Source organism: Mandrillus leucophaeus, unplaced genomic scaffold (assembly GCF_000951045.1).
Source record: "Mandrillus leucophaeus isolate KB7577 unplaced genomic scaffold, Mleu.le_1.0 Scaffold79, whole genome shotgun sequence".
NCBI lineage: Eukaryota > Metazoa > Chordata > Mammalia > Primates > Cercopithecidae > Mandrillus > Mandrillus leucophaeus.
In genome coordinates this window covers 4,019,838-4,029,428 of record NW_012108585.1, presented here as the reverse complement: position 1 = coordinate 4,029,428, position 9,591 = coordinate 4,019,838, and the positions used below count along the sequence as shown (strand labels likewise).

General features: G+C 46.8%; 1 protein-coding gene across 2 annotated transcripts in view; it reads right to left on the bottom strand.

Annotated features, from left to right (window-relative positions):
- The window catches only part of PRMT8 (protein arginine methyltransferase 8), a 216,041-nt gene that overhangs the window by 12,523 nt on the left and 193,927 nt on the right, over positions 1-9,591 (bottom strand). For both annotated transcript variants that reach the window (XM_011967174.1, XM_011967173.1), the window contains exon 7: positions 4,734-4,849. In XM_011967174.1, the coding sequence (XP_011822564.1) occupies positions 4,734-4,849 (116 nt within the window). The remainder of the gene's footprint in view (positions 1-4,733; positions 4,850-9,591) is intronic.

Genomic DNA, 9,591 nt, shown 5'->3' with positions numbered 1-9,591 from the left:
GCTTGCTGAGCACCCATCTAGAGCTTGCTGAACACCCATCTAGAGCTTGCTGAACACTCATCTAGTGCTTGCTGAGCACCCATCTAGAGCTTGCTGAACACCCATCTGGAGCTTGCTGAACACTCATCTAGTGCTTGCTGAACACCCATCTAGTGCTTGCTGAACACCCATCTAGAGCTTGCTGAACATCCATCTAGTGCTTGCTGAACACCCATCTAGAGCTTGCTGAGCACCCATCTAGAGCTTGCTGAACACCCGTCTAGTGCTTGTTGAACACCCTTCTAGTGCTTGCTGAACACTCATCTAGTGCTTGCTGGTCACCCACCTAGTGCTTGCTGAACACCTTTAGGGATGGAGAATTCACTATCTGCCAGGCAGATCAGTCCATGTCCTGGCATCTCCAGTCATTAGATCCTTCTTCAAAACTAATGAAGAAAGTTCACACTCATCCCTCTGTAACTTCCACCCATAGAAGAAGCCAAATATCCGTTCCAACTCACACAGTTCCCTTACCTTTTCTTCTCCAATACAAGCTTTCTCTGGCTTTTTATTCATTCCTCATAAGTCATGATGTCTGACCCCTTATCACCCGGGCCTTTCTCCTCCGGATGGGTCCTGCTACTTGCAAAACTGAGCATTACACTGACCACACCAGGTCCTCCATTTCCCTCCATTGGCACATACTTATAGCAGCCTGTATTCCCAAAGAGCACACTGCTGGCTCAGCCTGCATTTAGGTCTGCCAAGCCCCTTCCTCCACCACAGCCCTCAAGGGTAGGGGTCCTTCATTACATGTCATCTGTTAGTGTGAGCCATTGCTCAAATCTACGAAACTTTTATACTGAGTATCTGTCAGCCTTCATAATGCTCATTATCCCTCCCAGCCACATGGTCACATGGTGTCCACAGGTTTCCTCCAGCTCAAAAACTCTTAGGACAAGCCTTGGTTTCCTGTATTGTTATTAATGGCATCACAGTGTCTACCCTTACTGACTTTTCCATCACCTTCTCAGGGCCAATCAGCCAGGCTCCAGGCCATTTCCAAGGTCCCTGGTATCTTTCTTTCTTGGTTCCCTTGGTCACCAGTGTAGCACAGCCTTCCGATCTCACTGCTGGCTCATCTCAGCAGCCTCACTACCTTCAAGCTTGCCCTGGCCGGTGCACTGGAGCCCTTCAGTGGCAGAAGCTGCACCTCATTGGCTTGTATCCTCAGTGCACAGCAACACCTGATACACAGCAATATGTGTTGACTCATCAATCATCTTCTCAGAACAGGTCTCCCTGCTTGAAGACTTCCTTCTTTGCTCAGGCCCCTCTTTCATAACTAAGGTTCATCCAGACAGTGTCACTCTCTGGATCTATAACCTTCAATGACTCCTTATGGCTTACAATCTAGACGTGGTTACTTTCTCCTTCTATCACATGTGTGCGCGCGCACACACACACACACACACACACACACCCCTCACCCCATCTGGCAGGAATTCCACCTCTAAAGGATCTTGCTGTCAGATGTCCATCAACCAAATGTCAGCTATCAACTCTTATAGCTGACAGCGTTCAATAGATCTCTGAGACATTTGCATCTTAATAGAGGCCTCTGATGGAACAAAAGCCTTTAGGACCAAAAGTATTGAAGCCGCTCATTATAATGGCAACAATAAAGGCAGGTGGTCTTTTGGAGCGGGGGTCCAGGCCATCTGTGAGGAGGGGATCAGCTGTAGCTAGGCTTCAAAGACAAAAAGGTCCTCTGGGCTTAGGTCTCCCAACCCCCAACCAAAGTCTACGTATCAGCTCCAGTTACCCTGACTCCCCAGAGCCCGGCCCCTCCACTAGGAGGCTTCCTCTTTTCTGCAGCAGAAACAGCAGCTCTGAGACCCAGGGAGACCCACTGACTTGGCCTCAGGTGACCCGCTTGAAACAGAGGGCTCTGCCAGCATAAATTACTCAGAAGTACCCCTGGCCGCTGCGATCCCCACCACTAAATAATGTTACAAATGGATGTCTCGGAGCAGAAGTCTGGTCAAAATAGAGTCTTAATTATAATAAAGCGTCACACTCTGCAATGTTAATAGCGATGAAAATAGCAATTAAGTGTGTGAAGAAGGGCAAGTGTTTTCCCAACAGACTCGGCAAGACGTAGCTTAGCACATTAGCAGGAGAGAGCTGGTGGAAGGGCTCTCCTGGAAGCAGAAGCAAACACAGACAATCGTTCTCCTTCTCAGGAACACGGAGGAAGAAAGGGACCAGCATGGGACAGGAAATCATCGCAGGTCGCGAGTCCTGAGACAGAACCAGAGCCCCGGGAATTTTCATAAGGAGTGTACAGAACACGCACCCCTCCAGCCACTCCTTGGCTGCTTTGTCCCTGGATACACTCAGGTCTAACCAAGTGAAAGGCCCTGCTAGTTCTTGCCTGGGGAGTGGAGAGCCAGGATAGTGGCTGACGTGTCCGGCAATGCAAACAGAAATGCAGTGGCCACCCCTGCCAGTGGGGGCTGGGTCGGGGCAGAGAGCAACCTGGGTCCAAGAACATTGAAGGAATTTTATCCCCAAGCTGAAGCCATTACATGCAGATGCCTACTGGTAAACGTCACTGCCACATGTCATTTCGGCAAATTCAGTTGCTCCAGTAGACTTCTATCTATTCTACATTTACAGAAGTGCCTTGCACTATGGGTGAACTTCTTGTTGGGGGCATACTTCCCTTGCTCTTGTTTAGGACGACAAAGAGGAAGAGGCTTCAGGGACAGAGGGACTGGTATGGAGAAACAAAAGGACACATTTGCTCACAATTAATCCTGCCTGGACCCAGAAAAAAGGCTGAATGAAATAGTGAGAACCCTGTGAATGGAGAGTCTGAAGCTTAGACTCAAAGCCAAACCTCTCAGGCAGGATGTTACTAAAGAGAGGGGGCATCTGATGGGGTCTGATGAGGTTCATTCTAGGTTTATTTGCCCTGTGAGGTCCTTGCTGAAGGCCACAGTGACACTCCATCCCAACGGCTGCAGTTCTTCCTAGCAAGGCTTGTGTCCAGGACAAAGAACAGTTTCCATGTGGGCAAAGCAGCAGTTGTACCAGTCTTTCAGAAACCTCCCCACATCCTTAGAGGCCCTGAACTCCAATTCCTTTATCCTACTCTAAATATTCCAGCTCAGTACCCTGCCCCGACACTTTCAGGAAAAGAATGATGCGTGCAGGAGCACAGTAGGCCAGCATGTTAGCAAATGAGACTCAGGTGGGCTGATTTTTAAATTTAAAAACTAACCTGGGCTGGGCGTGGTGGCACATGCCTGTCATCCCAGCACTTGGGAAGCTGAGATGGGTGGATCGCTTAAGCTCAAGAGTTTGAGACCAGCCTGGGCAACATGGCCAAACCCCATCACTACAAAAACAAAACAAAACAAAAAACAAAAACAAAGCAAAACAAAAAACCATGCCTGGTGGCACGTAGCTATAGCTTCAGCTACTCAGGAGGCTAAGACAGGAAGATCACCTGTGCCTCAGTGAGGCTGCAGTGAGCCATTATCACACCACTGCACTTCAACCTGGGTGACAGGGAGAGACCCTGTCTCAAAAAAAAAAAAAAAAAATAGCTTGAGCTACATGAAACTGTTCAGTTAGTCGAGACTGCAGCGAGCTGTGATTGTGCCACTGCACTCTGGTCTGGGTGACAGAATGAGATTCTGTCTCAAAAAATTTTTTTTTGGCTTGAATTATATGAAATTGATGTCTCTCTTTATTTTAAAAAAACTGTCAAATATCAATAGTTTTATATTGTTCAACATAATATATTAGCATATATAATGCAAATGCATACAAAAAGGACTGGCAGAGGCAACCCAGCCCGTGAGCAGTGGTTACCTCTGGAGGAGGATGGGGCTGGAGGGGCAGAGGGCACCTTTCACCTTTACTCTATCTAACTGGACATGTTTGAATTTTTAATAAAAAGCATGTACTAGGGATCGGTGTGGCAAAGATGCTGACTAGCTCTTCTTCATCTGCACTGAAGGAAGCCTTGGGAAAAGGTGTTTAGAGCAGGGATGTCTAGTCTTTTGGCTACCCTGGGTCACACTGGAAGAACTGTCTTGGGCCACACATAAAATACACTAACACTAACGATAGCTAATGAGCTAAAAAAAAATCCCACAAAAAAGTCTCATAATGTTTTAAGTTTACGAATTTGTGTTGGGTTGCATTCAAAGCCATCCTGGACCACATGTGGCCCAGAGGACGCAGGTTGGACACAGTTGGTTTAGAGCATGTACAAACAGGGACGCTCAGGAAGGGGCAGCTGGAAGCTCTATCTGGCAGGCCACCAGGGCAGAGGTGTGCTTGGAGGCAGGAGCATATTGAGGTCCTGGATTTCTTTCCTAAGAGAGACGTCTGCCTCTGAATGGGCCAACTGCCCCAAACCTGAGCATGCTCTCCTCTTTCAGGTGTCCTCTCCTCTATGCCCCTCCCCTCCCTGCACCCCCACCCTCCTGCACGCCACCAGGGCCCCTGGGCTGGGGCCCTCCCTCATCCGCGCCACCGTGGAGCCACTCTCTCAGTGGCTGTGTCCAGGCGGACTGCCAGCTTTTGACTTGTGCTTCTGGAGCACCGCAGGCTCTGGCCAAGGCGGCCTTGCCTCACCAGGCGGGGGCTGTGCAGGAGCCGGCATTGCCTGGACTCCAGGGTGGCACAGCGGGGCTCCCAGCACACCCAGGTCCACCCCGGATGAGTGTCCAGACCTTTATTAAACAGGCATTGGTCACCACTTGCTTTGGATCCACGATGTCCACTAGAGGCTCCTTCATGGCCACGTCCCGGATGCAGGTCATGTCAAAGCCATAGACATTCTCCCACCCTGTGGGAGCAGAGCAAGACGTGAAGGCAGGCGCAGGACCCCCAGAAGCTCACCCAACCCCCCTGAGTCCTAGAGCACAGCGTGCCTGAGGGCTGAGTGGCAGCTCGAGTTCCCTTGCATCAAAATTGAGGCAGAACTGCTCAGCGGGGGGCACTTTGCAATGTGCCAAATGCTCACCCCCATTTCCCATTTCGACCATGGGAAAACGTAAGTCCCGCTTTGTTGTTAGGTAAACTAGAACTCGGAGAGGCTGGGAAACTGCTCCAAGCTCCTACAGCTAGAGTGCGGCAGGGCAAAGACTAGAACCCAGGCTAGCTGACTCTTCCTTTTCCTGTCCCCAAGCCGGCAGCGTCTCCTATGAACTCCCTTATCTGTCTTCTATGTTCTTATTCCTATGCTGGCTCCAGTTGTTCTCCACACCTAGAAGACCTAGAAGGCCCATCTCTCTCCCTTTTCCTGTCCCCGTCCGCTGAACCTTTAAGGTAGCACAGAGAATCATGGGCTCTTACAGTGAAATCAACTACAGTTGAAATTCCAGCACCACCACTTACTGGTCAGCCTTTGTACAAATGACCTAACCTTTCTGAACCTCAGTTTTCTCACCTGGGTGGGTCCAGGAGCATCTCTGCCTTCCTCATATGCCAAGATCCACCCCATGAGAAACTACCCCCAAGTGGAACACAAACCCTCTCAGCCATGCTCCTTGTCCTCTTCGGGCTACTCATAAGATACTTTGTTGGCGAGGGAGAAAGATTTAGGAGCTGGTGAGAAATTAATTCAAGTCTGATGACCCAGGATCACCCTTAATATGGTAATAATTGCTCTTTTATTTATTTATTTATTTATTTTGAGACTAGTCTGGCTCCATCGCCCAGGCTGGAGTGCAGTGGCCTAATCTGGGCTCACTGCAACCTCCACCTCCCGGGTTCAAGCGATTCTCCTGCCTCAGCCTCCCAAGTAGCTGGGATTACTGGCACCCACCACCACGCCCGGCTAATTTTTATATTTTTAGTAGAGACCAGGTTTCGCCACGTTGGCCAGGCTGGTCTTGAACTCCTGACCTCAGGTGATCTGCCCGCCTCGGCCTCCCAAAGTGCTGGGATTACAGGCATGAGTCACCATGCCTGGCCAATAATTGCAATCATTGATTGATCATTCAGTCCAGGCTAGGTTTTTCATTTAATCTACCCGGCAACCACATGAGGCTATTGCTATGGTACAGATAAGAAAACTGTGGCTGGGAGAAGTTGGCATCTGGCTCACATATAATATCTGGCCCATGATCACACATCAGGGAAACAGAGGGGCAAGGGCTCAAGCCCAGCATGTCCCCTAAATCCTTCACCTGCCATGGCCCATCCGTGACAGCAACCAGGAATGCAAGTTTTCTCCCCCTACAGTGCAGAGAGGATGCCCTAGCAGACTCTTTAGTTTCTGGGCACCTGAATCTCATTCATCTGTTTTCTCAACGGGTTTCAAAATACCTTGAAGTAGAAATGCTTTTCTCTAAAATCTTACAGGATTAAATTGTATTTTAAAACATTCATCAAACAAACAGGACCTTAGGGAATGTATGTCCCTGTGTGTGTTTAGGAGAGCTGGTGCGTGCGGCAGGAGGTGTGGATGGTCAGTGACAGCTTGCTCCTTTGACTCTGATTCTTTTATACGGCACACAAAGAGCTTCTTTCTTGGGAAAAGAAGGCAGAGAAAGTAATCCCAGAGGATGAGTGCTTGTGAAATTCCGGTTTGAGGAAAAGATGCCCATCGAATCCCATTAAATCACCCGAGGCTGGTGCCAAACTCCCAATTAAAACCTACTTTGTGGGGAGGAGGCTGCTTAGTTGGCAACAGGGCAGGTTTCAGAGAAGACTTCCCTCTAGAATGTGGAAATAGCTATCCACCCTCTGTGCATGTGTATAGCTATCCACACACACAGTGTGCATGTGTATCCACACACACACTGAAACACATTGCCTTCTGTGTCTCTCTCAAGAGACTTGCAGCTATGCACCTGCTCTTTCCTCCCTGGACTCTGCCTGGAGTTTGAGTTCACTGCTAGTGCTAAGCAAAAGCCTGGGAGTCAATGTGTGTAATGGTTACATGCCTAGGCTTTGGAGTTCAAATCTGAGCTCTGCCACTTCTCTGCTGTGTGATCTTAGGCACAAATGTAACCTTTCTAAGCCTTGGTTTCTAAGGATTCTTTAAAATGGAAATGATGATAATGATAGTGATCCCATAAGATTGTTATGAGGATTAAATGTGATAATATATGTAAAGTGCATAAGACAGTGCCTGGCACACAGAAAGCACTTGATACATAATAGTGGTTATCATTATGTGGTTTGAGGTCTGGCTTTGCTGCCATGCAAGCTGTGTGGCCATGTGCAAATCAGTCCTTTTTTCTGGGCTTACTTATAAAATAAGGATTTGGGTTCGGTGGTTCTGTGTTCTAGAATCACCTGGAGCAGTTTTTAAAATGCAGACTCCAGGGCCCACGCCAGACCTACTAAATCAGAATTTCCAGATTTGAGAGCCAGGGAGCTGGAGTTTTACAAATCTATACAGACAATTCCAGCCAGTTTGGAAACCTGTGAGGTACATGATCTTTAGTGTCTTCAAGTCCCAAAATGGTGATCTTAATGTCTCATGGCCTTTGTGAGCCCTTCTCTAAACGCTCTTGACCATACAACCTCTCCTGTATCCTCAACACCCATAGTACAGCATTTGGCACAGAATAGGCCCACAGATAATGCTTTTTGAATTGAGAGTCATTCCCAGACATTTAATGCCTGCACTGTTTTGCAATGCCTGGTGTCTTAGTTACCTTTATATGGGTTAATTTGGGTCTCATCTCCTCAGCTGGACTGCCCCACCTTCAATCATTCAGAACCCAGATCACCCAAGGCATTAGATTTTTTTCCTCCTTTCTGCTAGCCATTGATTTCCCAGTAGCCCTTTTTACCAGAAGTGGAGCAGAGATGGAGTAGGATACAAATCAATCACATTAATTATTTGTTGCAATTGTATACTGTATGCCAAGTAAGTGTATGTGGGGTAAGAGCCATTGGTCATCAAGAAATATAATGATGATCTAGAAATTTAAAAAATTCTATCAGAGAGACCTGTGAAGCTTTTGTTAGTGGATGAAAACAGACTCCTGAAAAGGACTATCCTATGGCATAATGTGTATAATTAAAGCAACAACAAAGCCCAAATCTGCTATTACTACAGACTGGATTGACTCACACCCTCATTCTAATAGCCTGGCAGAGGCAATGCTCTCTTCTGGGCATAGATGTGATTCACCTGTCTCTGCTGGTCCTTTGACTCACAATGTCCAGCATTAATGAAAAATTATAAGACACAGGAAAAAGGGAAAAATATGACCTATTATCGTAAGAAAAAAGTCACAGAACAAATTTAGAGATGCTCAGATGTTAGAATTATCCAACAAGATTTTAAAGTATCTATACTAAGTATGTTAAAGAAGCTAGTGGAAAAGGTGGACAGTGTGTGTAAATGACTGGAGAATTTCATTAATGAGATGGAAACTTTTTCAAAAAGCCAATGGAGATGCTAGAAATCAAAATAACAACGTAAGAAAAGAAGACTTTTTAAAATGAACTTATTAGCAGAATGAATATATCAGGAAATAACCGATGAAGTTGAAAACAGGGCAATAAAAATGATCCAAACTTAAACACAAAGAGAAAAAAAAGAGTGAAAAAAATAGAGGATCCAAGCTTCATGGGATAATATCAAACAATATTTCATATAATGGGAGTTCCTGAAGAAACAGAGAAGGATAAACAGGCAGAAAAAAAAATTGTAGAAATACCGGCTGAAATTTTTCTAAACTAATGAAACAATCAATCCACAGATGGAAGAATTCCATGTAACCCCAAGCAGGATAAATAAAAAGAAAAACACACCTAGACACATCAGAATCAAACTGCAGAAAATCAATAAAGAGAGAAATCTGAAAAACAGCCTGAGGAAAAAAAATTAAGTACCAGGGGAGAAATGTGATTTCTGTTTGGAGAGAACTGTAGCTGCATCCTCCCTCACCACCCCAGCCCCAACCATCTGAGTTTCTCTGATGAGGCTAATGGGACTGCCTCACAATGAGGTCAGGGAAAAATAGAACAAGTGCCACCAGATGCTACTTACAGATTCTTCTCTGGGCAGAAGGGAAAGTGTTTACAATAGATTGACACATTTTAGGCTCTCAGGAACAAAGTGGAATCCTTGCATAAAATGGGCTGGAGCCAGAGGAAACTCTGGATGTCATGAGTGGAAGTGAAGCCCACAGACAGCGGCTGAGACATCCAAGAGGGCTGCCCTTCAACCGTCAAGCTGTAAGCACTGCCACCTCTGCGTGAGGTCTTTCTTCCAGTCTTCTCATCAGCCAAGAAACTGGTGCCCATCTCTCTCATTCTCTACGGGGTGTAGATTCATGCACTGGGTGAAATTCATGTATTGTGCATGAAATTGAATAGAATATCCACCAAGCTGCCTTCCATTTTTGAAATTCTGTGTATCTCCTTTATAGTAGAAAATGTTCGTAAAATGATTGCTCCTCTCTAAGAGTTAAATACTACACCTTGCACATCCCTCTGCTGGTTTTCCTTCCTCCTTCCCTCACTCCCTCCCTCCCTCCCTCCCTCCCTTCTTTCCTTCCATCCTTCCTCCCTCCCTCCTTCCCTCCCTCCCTCTGATTTCGGCTCACTGCAACCTCTGTG